The following is a 15,943-nucleotide window of genomic DNA, read 5'->3' as shown; positions in this document are numbered from 1 at the left end:
TATAATTATTCATATACTATTTATACAATTTTAGTGTGCTTACATAATATTTGGCAGTGTATTTCGTATAATTAAAACTATAGTGTAATTATATTTATTCTAGTTAATGCAGTCCTGTTTTTTCTCTTTTTGTAATTCATACTTACTTATGCACTTCAAAAAAAAAGTTATGCACATATTAAAAACATAATTGTAAAACTATGAGTTTTTTTTTTAATCCGAAATTTTATGCGTGTATAATAAAGGTAGAAACTTTCCATTAAAAATATTATTTTTTCATATGTGTTATTTTAAAAATAAATATAATATCCTTTTAAATAACGAGAAGATACACATTTTTAAATTATTTTTATTCTTTATATTTTTTTTTAAGGGACTTGTAATAATTTTACGAATGCCCCGAAAATATTAAACATGTGAACATGCCAGTTTGTGTAATTAAATTGGAAAGAGTAGAGCAATATATATAATTTATGAAATAATATATTTATGAAATAACGAAATTAAACAAAAAAAAAGAGATGAAAAAATGCGCACAAATAATAAGAAAACATAAATGGTAAGATATGAAAAAGCTTTTGAATAATTTATAAATTTAAACATTTACAAAATGGTGATGTGTGATTAATTTAAAAAAATTTATGGAAAATATTTTTATAATTTTCAAATAAAGAAACATGATTTTTTACTGTATTTTTTTTTATATTATTTTCTTTAAGTTTATTATAATTATTATTTTGTATTTTTTTTAAATTATATTTATTTTCAAAAAAATTACAAATATGTTCTTTTATATAACCTTTATAAAATTTTATATTTTCTTTATCTTCTTCATGAATATTTAATGCCATATTAACACAATCACTTTCTCTCTCATCATTTATTATTATATAATTAAAATCTTTTTCAATCATATCTTTATTTTTACTAGACATGCTATTTATCAGTTTTATAATATTTAAGTTATCATGTCCATGAGTCACATTTTCAGGCTCGTCTTTAATATTATTATTTTTTTCATATAAAATATTTTTCCTACTATATGATATCTCATCACTTCCAACACTTGTTTGTAACTTGTTAAATACCGTTTTTTTTATTCGTTCTTTGGAAATGTCGTCCTCATTCGCCAAGTTTCCAACCTGTTCATTCTTACTGTCTTCATTTTCAATCTTGCTACTTTCCCCTTTGTCATAACTATACATCCAATTCAAATAAATCTCCTTTACATCATTAAGGAAGCATTTATTTCCTTTTTCATATTTGTTATTAAATAGGTTGGTATTATCCCATTCGGTCTTTTTTTCAAAATTGAAATACCTGCACATGCTGGTCTCATTATTAAGTATGTTTTTTTTTATACTATTTGAAAATAAAAAAAAAATTGTAAAAATATTTTTATTTTCAATTATTGTTTTTGATAGTAATGAAAATTTGTTCCTAAATTGTTCGATTATTATAATAAATATATTAACATAATAAATAACCTCTTTATTTATACAATTTGAAATAAATAAAAAATATGAAATAAATATATCTATCAAATCAAAGTACACCATTATTTTTGTCAGCATTATATCACTATCAATTATGTATAATAAATTATTATCAATTTTTTTAATCAATAAATTATTATTATTCCCCATATTATTTTCTGCCTTTCCAATCAGTTCAATACTATTTTTAAAAAGGACTTCCAAAATAGTAGCACTCAAAGGTTTTTCATTTTTCCCATCTATTTCTTCATATGATTTATTATCACTTGGGAATGCACACTCTTTTTCCTTTCCGTATTTGATGTTCCCCATCGAGTTGTCTTTAAGTTGTCTACTATTGGGGTTCACTTTCCATCCAAAAGTATTATCATTAGTTATGTGACATATAGAATGTGTAAATTTGTAAATTTCCAAAATCAAATTATTGAAAATCAGATTTTTCTCTATATTAATTAATATTTTTTTCTTCTTCATTTTGGCTGTAAATATTTTCCCTTTTTTTGCCCGTTTTTTTTTCGCCCTCCAATTTTCCATTTTATTATTCCTCCTACAGGAACTATAAACTTGTTTTGTCACATTTTTAAAAGTATTAATTGTCTTGTCCATTCTTATAACCTTTTTTATTTCATATTTATATTTATTATGTATTAATTTTCTTCTTTCCATTTTGAGTTTAAACATTTTTTTTTCTTCTTCCATTTGTTTTCTTTCTATTTCACTAATCCATCGTTTATTTCTGTTGCCAAATTTGTCTAAAAACGCATTTTTGTTTATATCAAAAAAAGTTTTTTTTTTTTTTTTCCCCTCAAAATAGCTAGCTAAATCGTAGTAATTTTTGATAATATTGTGTAAGTTATTTAAAATGTTTTTTTTTTCTATATATTGTTTATATAGCCAAGGATTGGATATTTCTTTTCCCCACAAACCATTTTTTTCCTTTCCCCTTTCCAAACCTTTCTCTATACATTTTAACTCGTATAATATTTTTTTCATGTTTTTCATATTTTTCATCCTTTTCACGCTTTTCATATCTTTCATATTTTCCGCATTATGAATAATATGGTAATAGGAAAAATGGCGCATCACTGAGAGCACACATTTTCGTAAAAAATATAATCAAGACAAAATATATTATGCTATTCACGTTTCCATAAAATGGAACAGCTATATCTTTGTACATATATATAGGTCTATGTACTTTGGCATATATTTTTTGTAGTTAGAGCAACAAAAATATGCCCTTCACTAGTTAGGAATATTTATCAACTATTGTTGTTACTATTATTTTTTTATTTTATATACTATGCATATAATATGCACATATATTAAGCGGCTTTTTTTAGTCCATTTCAATTTTGACGAAACAAAGAAACGACCCAAGTTTAATCTAGCGTATTTTATTTTAAAAAATTCATGCAATAAGAACAAAAAATAAATCTATATATGCCTGTATAGGCTAGCCAATCCTAAGTCATAAATTTTGTGAAAATTATATAATATGATATAATGTAGTAAAAAAATCCAAATCAGCTAAACACATATACATTTTCAACAAGCTGAACATGTACATACGAAAATGAATATATTTTACAATAGAGCCGCAAAATTTATAGGAAAATAATTTTTTATTTTTAAATGGTATTCTTTCAAAAAAACATGAACAGCCAAAAATAAAAAAACATGAACAGCCAAAAATAAAAAAATATGAACAGCCAAAAATAAAAAAAATATGAACAACCAAAAATAAAAAAACATAAAAATTATTTTACATTCTTCACATCCTTTTTAACAGCAAAAAATGATTGTGAACAGTCTACATATTATGGGAAATAATAAAACACGTTTTTCCTCTTTTCCATTTTAAAATAAATTATAAATATCCTTTTTTTTTATTATACTTATCAGAAATAAAATTTAATTGTTTGTTTATACCGTAATGTTATACATATATTTGTTAATTAATTAATAATATATATATTTCTATATATATATAAAGCATAAAAAAATATAACACAATACATTAAAAATATGAATAATAATTAAAAAACTATAAGTATAGAAGAATAAAAACATAGGGAATAAAAAAAAACATTGCTTAAATAATAGGCAACTGTTTTGGCCTTCTATACATTAAACTGAGAAAAAATGGAGTTTATTTTGAGTAATATAAAAAAAATATAGGGGTTAAAATTATACGTTGCTCATTCTATATATTTATTATCGTCCTTTGCTTGTATCATATTCTTGTTAATAAGAAAGTAAAGACGGCACCCCCATATAAAATAATATGTTATATATATATATAATATTACGTATTATATTTGCACACATAAACATAAGCAATATAATAAGTCAAATATCCTTATTCTTTTACATATTTAACTGATGATTTTTTTAAATCAAACAATATTTATTAACTATACTAGCGATATCATTACTTTATTATTCATAATTATCTCATTATGTAGCTCCATTATTTATCTTGTATTTTTCATTTATCATTTGTCTTTTTATCGGCAATCCAAAAAAACTCGAATTCTGTTATCATTTAAAAATCCACCATCATACATTCGAACTGCGTCCGAAGCTGATTCATTTTTTTCATATTCTATACTAACTATACCAGTTAATTTTCTCTGTAAAAATAAAAAAAAAATAATAAAAAATTTATGCGCACATACTTTTAATATACGAATACAACATCCATAGACATATTTTATATTACCTTTTCATTCATAAGTATTTGTACATCGACAATTTTCCCAGTCTCTTGAAATGCTGAAAATATATCTTCAGCGTTAAGATAAGTAGGAACATTTGTCACTATTATTGTGTTGTTTTTAGTTGTATCTAAGGAATGGCAAGAAATAAAGAAAATAAATAAAGCGAAATATGAACACAAATCGATATAATAAATATTATATATTTTTCCTATATCATACCATATATATTTTTATGATTGTTAAATGGTTGAACATTTTTGTCGTAGAAATTATTTTGAAATGTATTGGGGTAAGGAATGTTATTATTATATGGGACATTAAAATTATTGTTGTTCATATAATAAGGGAATGTATTTGTATTATACATTGGCATTTTATAAGGGGGGATTATTTTATTATTATTCATAATATTTGGGTTTTGAATTAAATTTTTATTATTCTTTTTATCCAAAATTTTTTTACCCTATAAATGAGGAAAGAAATATATATGTATGCCCACTTAAATAGTTCAATTCATATTTTATTATATATGTACAAATATATTTTTTATGCATACCAATACGATTGTTATTGTATCTCCATCTAAAGTTGAATTATTCATAGCGCTTATAGCATTATCACAGGAATTTTTATTATCATATTTTACATATCTGAAAAGGTTTAAAAATTATTAACAATGAATCAAAAAATTATGTACATGCAAGGTAAATGAAAAAACAGACGGTGATCAAATAATGCAACGACATAAAGGGGTAAGTAGACTATTTATTATTCATATGCAATCGAAAAACTTACGTAATTTTCTTCTCATTATCATGATATATATTAAATATTTTTCCAAATTTACTGAATTCTTTTTTATATAATTCTAAATTACTGCTGTTAACATTGGATATAATTATACTATGTAAATATTTTTGACCTACATAAAAAAAAAAGCATACAAACATTTGCATATATAAAAACATGCATGTTCATAAATGGTATTTTCACCCATTTCCATAGTATAATATGCCTATATATATAATATCAATTTTCCTTTAAGTCATACCTCCATTTTTTTCAATAGTTTTATTAATTGGTTTTTTGTCTACGGATGTTTTTTTGTTGGCCTTTATATTCTCCTTTTCTATGAGTTCATCCAAACTCATATCTATTTTACTTTTTATACTCATTCTGTACAAATATTTGCATACCTTTTTTAACTTTAATTTTTTTTATATCAAAAAAATAATACAATTATGCTTAAATTGTTCAAAATTACTTTTGTTTCAAAAAAATACAACCCTCCAAATATTGTTCATGCATACATATAAAATATATATATGTGGTAAATAAAAAAGAAAAAAACGCTTGTTTTTTCTTTTCCTTTTTCTTCTTAATTTTTAACCAGTAGATATATATCAGCATAAGCCGTGATATATCATTCCCCTTTTTTCTTTTTCATGTAAAGTGTATCTTTTTTGGGCTCTTAAAAAAAATTATTTTCCTTAAATAGTCATAATACTGTTATTATAGCTTTCTTTTTAATAAAAAAAAAAAAAAAAAATGAAAAAATTATGAACGTTCATAAATTATAAACATATATAATTTTTATATAAGATGAAAATAAGCATAATACATAATAAGCAAATTTTTTATTCAAACAATGAATCATTTTTTTCTTTTTTTTTTTAAGCATAAATAATGCGAAACTCTATAATATTATACGATTAGGTTTACGTACTTATTTTTTTAAATTGCACGTATTAAATTTTATATACAATTTAAATCCATATATAAAGGCATGTATGCTGCTGCTACTATAATATACCAACATTAAATATATAAAAAATATTATAATAATAATATATAAAATATATTTTTAAATGTTTCGCATTTTTATTATAAAAAACATATTATAAAAGATTTACTCTTTTATATAAAAAGGAAAAAAATAAAAAAAACTAAAAAATATAATAATATTATTTATTAACGAAATTGTTCAAAGGCTTTTTTTTTCTGAACGTTCATATTTTTATTTACATAAAATTTCCTGTTTTTCCTATATAATTTTATGGTATGTTCAATTTTGCTTAAGCTATATATAAAGTCATGGTTTTCACATTCTTAGGAAAAATATATATTCTTTTATATATATCGTGTGTATGTTTATATCCCCATAACATACAAGTTCACACCACATTTGGTTGGTGTTTTTTTTTTCAAAAATATTATGAACAGTTTTTATTTAAAGACGAATGTGTGAAAAAAGTTGGTAAAAAAAAGAATGAATTAACAAAAAAAAGTATTGAAAAATATTTAAACAAATAAAAAAAATATATGATAAAACGAGTTATAAAATTGGAAGATAAAAAATATGATAAATTATCAAATTAGTTGAATATACAACTTAGCACTAAAAAAGTTGTATCTATGTTATTTATATATTTACTATAATTGGACACTTCCTATAATAAGTATGGACTTTCATCCCATCTCAAATATTAAATGGCTAGTTCCTTATAAGTACATACCCTCAACACATATATACATAAGTATTTACCATTGCTCTATTTATCGTATCAAAAATGTTACCTAATTTAATTTTTGTTTCGCTATCTGAAAATTGTAAAGTTAAAAATTGGCTCTCTTCATTGTGCCTTTATATACTTAACAATATTTGTAAAGCTTTAACCAAGCCAACTCAAACTCATCCATGCATTTCATTAGATTTTAAAATATTATTATATCTCTCTCGTAATTCGTTTAACTCCTTATTAAGCCTGCATATGATGTAGCGAAAAGGAAAAAGGAAATCATATTAGCAAAATTGGTAGCATATAAAATGTTATTATTTTAAAACTCTTTTAATTTGTTTTTACCTTATTTTTTCTACCCCTTCATATGTCTGGTTTATTCGATACTGTAAAAAGGAATGATAAATTATATAAAAATATAAATAAAACTATCATTATATGGTATCACTATATATATATCTAGCACTCAATTATGGGCTTATTTTCTATACCTCATGATAATTCAAATTGGTAGAAAATTCGTTTAGGTAACTCGATCTGTGAAATAGATAAAAACAAAGGGGAACATATTTTTTCTGCTCGTATTTAAAATAAAGAATGAAAGGCATATATATGTGTGAATACTTGTTTTGGGGACTAAGTGTGTTGTAATACTCTAATTCCATTTTTTTAATTTCCTTCATTATTTTTTTGTCTCGAAATTTTATACAACGAGAGAATAAAATCTATAAATAATAAAAAAGGAATATTTCATTTGTTATATAAATATAGGCAAGTAGTAGTAGAGATGGTTGTGACATATTTTTTGGTTCCTACATAATGTGGTTTGCATGTGTGTAAACGGGTAAATTTATATTTTTTATTTTGAACATTTTTCTGATATTTTTTGGTTACACATGTATCTATATTATTATAATAATTTAAACATAAATTTAAATATGTTTTTTTTATATCAAAATTATTTTTTTCATTAATTTTTTGGTCAGAAATATATTTTGAAATATTATCTTCCGTATATATATTATTTTTATTTTCATCAAATATATAATTTTTATTATATGCCAAATGAACATATTTATCATCATATTTTTTATTATCTTCTATATTATTTATTATTAATTTATTTTTATAAATATTATTAGAATTATTAATATTATCTTTATCATATTTATTATATATATCTACTGAATTGTTTAATTCGTTCACAATTTTATCATCACTATTTTTATCTTGGTTTTTCAAACTTTCCAGAGTATCATTTTTTTCCTTTTTCTCTTGAAGTATATAATTTATATAAGGGGGTTTTAAAGGTAGATTAAGTTGGTATATATAACTGTGTAAATCGTTCAAATTATAGCCATACCTTTTTTCAAATATATTTATGTTTGTCTTATTGGGATTCTATAAATTAAAAGAAATAAATATAAATATATATTCAAAATAAAATATGATTCATATATAAATTAATTTTATATTCATTACTGTTTCCTTATTTCCTATTATGTTCCCCATTATAATATTTCGAACTGTTCAGTATGACAACAAACTTGAATAAATCGCATATGTACATATATTATTATACCTATATATGCACAATTTTCCGTATTACATTAAATTATTTCTTATACATACTATTTCATATTCACTTGTAATACTTATACGATAAAAATGTTTTAGAAAAATTTTAAAAGAGAGGACTAAGTTATTTTTTCTACTTCCCTTTGGGCGAACTTCAAGCTAATGCAATAAAAAATATAAAAAAATGATAAACCATAACAAGCCCGTCAATTATATGGTACGTATTTTTCCCGATCTTTATAAAAAACAAAAATGATGAATAATACTACAGCCGCTTCGGCAGGTAAATAAAAAAAATATAAAATTAAAAAAAAAAAAAATATTTTCCGCTCACAATGGGAATAAGAAAAGAGTGTAAATATTACCAGCCCCTATCGAATTAACATATCACATATTTGTAGAAATAAAAAATAACGATAAATCGGGGTATCAACATTGACTTTGTATATGTTTTTTTAAAATATCATTAAAATTGAGGATAGTAAAAAATTGTATTATATATACATTCATTTGTTTATTTATTTTCTTATTATTCCGTTAATATATTTATTATTTTTTTTTTTTTTTACCACTTTTTTATTACAAGCTATGGCTGTTTCGTTTTCGTATGGGGGTATACACACTTGCCCACAAAAAATCGTAAAAACAAAAAAACGTAAAAATAAAATATAGAAATACAAGAATAAATAAGAAGAGAAAATATGCGGAATAAGCATATGTTGTACGTATAGTGTATTTGAAAATTTTCCAACAAAATTGAAAGCTTTATGTGTTAACAATATTTTTAGGTATGCATTTATTCCATGAATATTTATCAAAAAAAATGTTACACACATGTATAAATAGGACAAAAATCAAATTGTCATAAAATATAAAGATAAAATTAACATAAAAAAAATATAAAGTATGATATGCATTTTTGCTATATAAAGCAAAATTATATTTTATGTATATAATCCGATTTTTCCTTCCAAGAAATTATTCTCATAGCTACAAATTTATATAAATATATGACTGTTCAGGTAATAAAATTTTTATTAAATATATAATATGGCTAGCTGTCCTAACATATTTGCACACACTTTTTATTTTTTTTTTCTCAAATAATAATCTCCCCCTAATAATAAATCGGAAGCATCCGATTCATAATTATCATGATCTATATCATAATTTAACAATGTTTCTAAATTTATATCTAAATTATCTTTTTCAATTTTATTCATAATATTATAAGTATTGTCTAAGGAACTTAAAATTTTACTGATATCTGTTCCTTCATCAACTATATCATTTTGCTTGTTACAATCCCCTTGTTCAATCTCTATATGGTTATACATTTCATTATAAGTTTTAACATATATATCATAATAATCATAAAAATTCGCATTTAAATAATCATTTAATAACTTTTCGGCAAAATAAATATCATGATATTTATATAATTTTGCACAATTTTGAAAATTAAAATTATTAACTTTATTACTAATTCCACAATTTAATTGAAAATTATTATTTATCAATTTTTTTATAATTTTTTTATTTTTTTTATCTTGAGGATCATATACATAAATTATTTGAGATACATCATTTGTTTTGTATAAATTATTTCTGTCCAATGTTTTATGAATTTCTATATGTGTAGAAAGTTCAAGTAATATTCCATAATATTTTTTATTTATATTTTTAAAATTAATTATAAAAAATCGAGAATTTAATAAATTAGTTGGTTTTATTTCTAAATCCAAATCTTTTTCTATTAAATGTTTTTTTATTATTATTGAAACCTTAGGAGGAAAACGAATAATACATACTTTTCCTACTTGACTATTATCAACCATAAATATTTTACCATTCTTCATTTCATTATTCATATATTCATTTCCATTTTTATTATTTTCTATACCTTCTCTATTATTCTCTCCATAATTGTTATTAACATTTATTTCGTCTAGAACGCCATTATTTTTAATAGGACTTTGCGTATTTTTAGATTTCTCCTCTGCCTTTGCTTCATTTATTATTTTTAATAAATCGGTATCATTCATAAAATAAATTTCCTGCAAGTTTTTGTAGTTAAACGTCCCACTCCGGATGTTTTCGATTAGTCCTCTATAGTGGAAAAAAAGTTTGAAAAAAAGTTTGAAAAAAATTTGAAAAAAATATCATGCACTATTTGGATAGCTAAAAATGGTGTTATCAAATTCGTAAAGTTAAGACATATGGAGTACTAGCATGGAACCACAAATGTGTCACACAAGCATGCATAAGCTCACTGCACATACTATGCAATCACTCTATTTTTTACTATATCAACCTATTCATATGCATGTATGTATGTAGTATGCATGTATGTATTTTTTATTTTGTTTGCTTATTCTTTCTTGCCATACATAGCTTGAAGGACCTCCTTTGAATTTGGCTTAAGTTGCGAGTCATTATCTTCTGCAAGATTTTCATCAAAATAATCATCCACTTTTATATTGGCATTTATGTTAAGTGATATTTTTATATCCCTTTCTTTTTTTTCCATACTTTTTTTACCTCACAAAAAACGAAAAAATAAAAAAAAATAATAAATCCGTTTTACAAAACATTTAAATCTCCATGATTTAATATATTTTATTCAAACATTTACAATGATATTTTTTTTTTTTTTTTTAATTTCGCTATAATCGATTTTTTAAAAATTATTTATATAAATAATTTACAAATAGGTATACATACGTAGTATGACCTTTCCCCGTTGTTTCGCCTTATCATTTTTTGTTTAGCAAATTTGGTACATATTTTATTTTTTCAAAATATTTTAAACATTTCAAAATAAATTAATTATGTGATGGTTATTTTTTAAATTTAATAATTATGTATAGGCACATAATTTTTGGTATGAATAAAAATTTATAAGAATTTAAAAAAAAGTCTTAGTCATATTATACAAATATTTATTAATATTCATTATAAACGCAAACAAAATAATTTAACTATCGCCATTATAAAACCAAATCTATAGATTAATAAAAAAAAAAATATTTTAAAGTATATGAAAACAAATATGTGAAATTTTTATGGGATACATAAAAAATCCTTTAATATTTTATATGTGTCCAATAATGCCAAATATTTCAAAAAAGAAGGGATATACAAATTTCGAAAAATAATTATTCAATCCATTTTGTTCGTCTATTCTAATTTCTCTTTTTATATGGATATTGTATTATTCTGATTTTTCTGTTTCATTTCTCAAATGAGAGTAAGACTTCATTAAATAATTCTTCAAATCACTATATGCCTTTTCAACCTCATCATTTATTAGAAAAAAATCAAATCCCAATGTATTTGCTTCTTCAATTTCTCTCGTTAATTCATGCATACGTGCATTTATTTGTTCCTCTGTTTCGGTATTTCTATTTTTCAATCTATTGAAAATAACATTAGTATTTGGTTGTTTTATAAATATATATATAGCATGATTAACATATTCAGATTGCTTGAGTTGTTTAACTCCATTGATATTCATTTCAAATAGGCATATTTTATTTTCGTTTTCAGCTTGATCATATTCTGTTTTTAGTGTTCCATATAAATTATTTGCATATTTATCATATTCTAAAAATTGTTTATTTTTTATTTTTTCTTCAAATTCTTCTTTATTTATAAAATAATAATCTACTCCATCCTTTTCATATTCTCTTTTATTTCTAGTTGTACAACTAATTGAAAATCGAAAATGATTTGAGAATTCATTAAACAGTTTTTTTATTAGGGTTCCTTTCCCTACACCCGATGGCCCACAAATAACTAAAGGACTAAATTTTTTCATCTATAGAAATAAAACATAAACACGTCTTCATTACTTTTGTTTTGCTTTATCGATTTTTAATTATATGCAAACCTTTCTCTCTATACGTATTGCATATATGTTGCATATATATTACGAGCCATACAAGTTTTTAAAAAAAAAAATAATTATTATTATTATTTTAAATGGTATATTCCACCATTTATTTATGATAATACAAATACATAAGCTTGCCTTTGCTCAGCTTGTTCAATTATTTTATAAATATTCATATCCTTACTTTGATATATTATATATCCATTCATCAAATTATAAGATTATTATTTTAAAAAAATTTTTATTTTTTAAATCCAAGAAAAAAAAAACGAAGAAATATATATACATGCAAAATAATACATAAATAAAAATATGCGTATTCCGTTATTTTTTGTATATACAAAAAAAATGGTATTATTTTTTTTTTATTTATTTCTCCTAATGAAACATATGACGCTGTTTTTTATTTTGTATTTTTTTTTTTTTTTTTTTTTTTTTTTAATTTTTATTGTCGAACTATTTTATGAGCATCCCGCAAAGTATATGGATTTTTTTTTTTGCAAAATAAAAGTTTTACGCAAACAAATGATATAATAAATTTTTTGTCGTAAAATAAGTTAATTTATTATTATAAAATAATAGTAAACAATCCTATATAATGCACAAAAAAATTAATTAATGTCATAAAAAAGGATGATAGCATGTCTAAGCATACTGACGTAAGCATATATTAAATTCTTGTAGCTACATATTTTGTTATTGCTATCATTTTTACCATCCCCTTCTCGTTATTTTCTACACGCGCAATATAAGGATGTCCTTCCCATCCTACTCACCACCAAAAAGAACAAAGGGATGAAAGAATAAATCGAAAAACGAAATTCTTTGGGTATATTCCACTCTTAACATTTTTTGAAGTAAATCTTTAAAAGAGTGTGAAAAGTAACTATATTTTCGAAAACTATTTTTTATATCGAAATTTTTATTTTGAATTAAGAATAAAATATGCATATCATTATTTATAGAACTAAAAGGATGTTCTCCTGTTGATAATATAAAAATAGTTATTCCTATAACCCAAACTATTTTTGAAAATATATTAATTTTATTTTTTTTAAAACTTTCTAATGGTTTAAACAAGGAAGTTGTACCTCCTACATTAACTTCTTCTCCATAACATTTTTGAGAATATTCAAAATCTATTATTTTTATTAAAATTTTATTTTTTTTTATTTTTCCATACTTTTTTATATACCATTTGTTCTCTTTTTTACAAAAAATAATCTTATTTAAATTTTTCTTTTTTATATTTTTTGCAACAATATTTGATGGTTTAATATCACTATGATATATTCCGTTCTCATATAAATAAAAACATGCTTTTAAAAGTTGTCTTAATATTTCTGCAATCATATATTCAGGATAGACATATGTCTTTTCTCTTTTACTTCGTTTATTATTATCATGGTCATGATTAATTATGGGATTCCATATTTTATCATATTCATAATTTTCTTTTTTATTTTCTTCGCTTTTTATTTTTTTGCACACAAAATCTTGGGTACTAGCTTTTTTGTTCTCATAATTATTTGCAAATATTTTTTTTTTTTTTTTTTTTTTTTTTTCAGTAACTGTGTATACTTTTTTTTTATACTGAAATCTTTTTGTTTCTTTATCCCACTGCATAAGTGAATTACCACCATATTTATAGAAAGTGATAATTTCGTTATTGTGATAAAAATAAGATTCAATGTTTATAATATTTTCATGTTTTAAATTCTCAGTTAGCCATTTTTCTAATTTTACAGAATTTTCAAAACACATATAGCTATTATAAAATGGATTAAAAGTATCCTCTTTTGGGCATTTATAAATTTTTATTATTTTTGTTTTCAACTTGTTAATGTCATTCTCTCCATTCTCAATATGATGACTATTCTGGCTTTTCCAACTTTTCCAACCCTTTACAAAAGCAATATGAATATTTTTATACTTTTTTTCATACAGTATATACTCTTTTTCAATACGAATTGGTGACTCACTAAGGTCTGGAATTTTCTCTTTTTCAATGTTCTTTAATATATTAATTTTTTCTTCTTCTTCATTTTTATAACCCAATAAGGAATAGTCTCTCTGTGTGATTAGTTCAATATTTTTATTTTTTATTTCTTTTTGTGTGTGTATCATTTTTATATTTTTTGTCTTTTTTATAACCCCTATAAAATCATAACTAACAATGGTAAATACTTTATTTTGAAGGTACGTCTTTTTACCATTCCTACTATTGTTACTACTTTTATATTTGCTACTAAATTCATTTTTTGTGCTTAAGCATTTTCTATACAAATTTTCTTTCGTAGGATGGTCAGAATTATTCTTCAAACTGTGCAAATAGTTATTATCATAATTGTTCTCTAAAAAAATTGTGTGATTTTGATTTTTTTTTTCCGTCTTTAAAAAGTGAAAACAATTTATATAACCAAAACTTTTATTTAATATTTTCTCATTATCACTGAACGAATTTATATTTTTATTTCCATCATATTTTTTTGTGCCCCCTTTCTTTTTCGTTTTTTTCTTTTTTCTTTCTTTATGGCATTCAATCAATGATTCTACCGAATAACTATACATGTTATCATCCCTTTTTAAAAATGTTGTCATTTTTTAATGCATTAAATTATAATATTTGCTAGACTAAGAAAAAGGGGAAAACACGAAAGACCAAAACGAGCTACTTAGGTAGCTAGCCAAGTATGAAAATGTTAATTGGATAATTTTATAAAGAGAATATCATATTTTTCTAAAAATAAATATATGCCTACATTGGAATACACAAACTTTATAAAATTACTAAATGAACTACAATAATAATGATAATTACTATGAGGATAATAAATATGGTGATGATAATTATTGTGATAAAAATTTTGACAGTATTTTTATTTTAATATTATTTTTCTGAACGGCAAGGTAAAATACTATATTTTTTTATTAACGTTCATGCAGACAGCTATTTTTATGTTTTTTTTAATATAGTTTTTACAAAATTTACACTATTTTTTTTTTTTTTTATTTAATTTTTTACTACATTTTCTATAATATGCTATGATTACACCAGCTAATATAGTGTACAAAAAACGGAGAAAGAGAAAGAGGAAATATAATTATGACTATAGAAGTACACTAAAATGGCTTCACACACATATACCCATATAAAAAAGTAATTAACCATAAGACTATAAGAATGCTTTATTCATATATTATATAGCATGCTTATATTTACACATACACCGACATACTTATTCCTATGCTAGTTATATTTACATACCATAGACCTATTAATTCCCTTCCAATGTTTCAAATTTATATAGATCAAAAATAATTAAAACCTACATGAATTTTAAAAAAGTACCCATATAACCGTTTTATGATAATTTATAAATGATCAATATTTTAAAGTAATACTCCATAATGATATATATGATTATGAAAAAAAAATATATTTATCACTGCAAAAATATACTACCTATTTTATACCGCCCAATGAAAAAAATATTAACGGAAAATGTTCCCTAAAAATGAGTACAGTGATATAGGGGAAATGATATTATATATATAATAGCGTAAATAGGAAAGAGAAAAAATAAAGCTATATATAATAGAATAAATAAAAATAAAAAAGAGAAAAATTGGAAAAGTAGAAAAAAAAATGACGTAGCTTGTAGCCAATTAAAATATAATTTCTATGGAAACGACATCACAGGAATATTATGCATATCTATAGATAACGAA

The 15,943-nt window shown here is 22.5% G+C and overlaps 6 protein-coding genes across 6 annotated transcripts; all 6 read right to left on the bottom strand.

The window, feature by feature from the left end:
• Positions 1–629: 629 nt before the first annotated feature.
• Positions 630–2,579, bottom strand: PCHAS_0830400 (conserved Plasmodium protein, unknown function; the record flags this gene model as incomplete). Its single annotated transcript, XM_727548.2, has 1 exon — positions 630–2,579. One exon carries the CDS (start codon positions 2,577–2,579, stop codon positions 630–632), a length of 1,950 nt encoding a protein of 649 aa, XP_732641.2.
• A 1,427-nt stretch (positions 2,580–4,006) lies between these two features.
• On the bottom strand, positions 4,007–5,394 carry PCHAS_0830300 (RNA-binding protein, putative; the record flags this gene model as incomplete). Its single annotated transcript, XM_016797946.1, has 6 exons — positions 4,007–4,132; positions 4,222–4,346; positions 4,439–4,682; positions 4,776–4,869; positions 5,015–5,141; positions 5,271–5,394. 6 exons carry the CDS (start codon positions 5,392–5,394, stop codon positions 4,007–4,009), a joined length of 840 nt encoding a protein of 279 aa, XP_016653845.1.
• A 1,517-nt stretch (positions 5,395–6,911) lies between these two features.
• On the bottom strand, positions 6,912–8,250 carry PCHAS_0830200 (conserved protein, unknown function; the record flags this gene model as incomplete). The annotated part of the gene is made up of 6 exons (XM_016797945.1): positions 6,912–6,984; positions 7,084–7,124; positions 7,230–7,275; positions 7,363–7,463; positions 7,555–8,139; positions 8,221–8,250. 6 exons carry the CDS (start codon positions 8,248–8,250, stop codon positions 6,912–6,914), a joined length of 876 nt encoding a protein of 291 aa, XP_016653844.1.
• Positions 8,251–9,401: 1,151 nt separating this feature from the next.
• Positions 9,402–10,846, bottom strand: PCHAS_0830100 (transcription initiation factor TFIID subunit 7, putative; the record flags this gene model as incomplete). Its single annotated transcript, XM_736050.1, has 2 exons — positions 9,402–10,425; positions 10,707–10,846. 2 exons carry the CDS (start codon positions 10,844–10,846, stop codon positions 9,402–9,404), a joined length of 1,164 nt encoding a protein of 387 aa, XP_741143.1.
• A 684-nt stretch (positions 10,847–11,530) lies between these two features.
• Positions 11,531–12,136, bottom strand: PCHAS_0830000 (guanylate kinase, putative; the record flags this gene model as incomplete). Its single annotated transcript, XM_731739.2, has 1 exon — positions 11,531–12,136. One exon carries the CDS (start codon positions 12,134–12,136, stop codon positions 11,531–11,533), a length of 606 nt encoding a protein of 201 aa, XP_736832.1.
• Positions 12,137–12,979: 843 nt separating this feature from the next.
• On the bottom strand, positions 12,980–14,812 carry PCHAS_0829900 (serine/threonine protein kinase, putative; the record flags this gene model as incomplete). The annotated part of the gene is made up of 1 exon (XM_016797943.1): positions 12,980–14,812. The coding sequence occupies one exon, from the start codon at positions 14,810–14,812 to the stop codon at positions 12,980–12,982; it is 1,833 nt and encodes a 610-aa protein (XP_016653843.1).
• Positions 14,813–15,943: the final 1,131 nt, after the last annotated feature.

This window comes from Plasmodium chabaudi (genome assembly GCF_900002335.3).
Source record: "Plasmodium chabaudi chabaudi strain AS genome assembly, chromosome: 8".
In the NCBI taxonomy this organism is placed as follows: Eukaryota; Apicomplexa; class Aconoidasida; order Haemosporida; family Plasmodiidae; genus Plasmodium; species Plasmodium chabaudi.
Note: the sequence above shows the minus strand (reverse complement) of the source record. Positions and strands in the feature narration are given on the sequence as shown.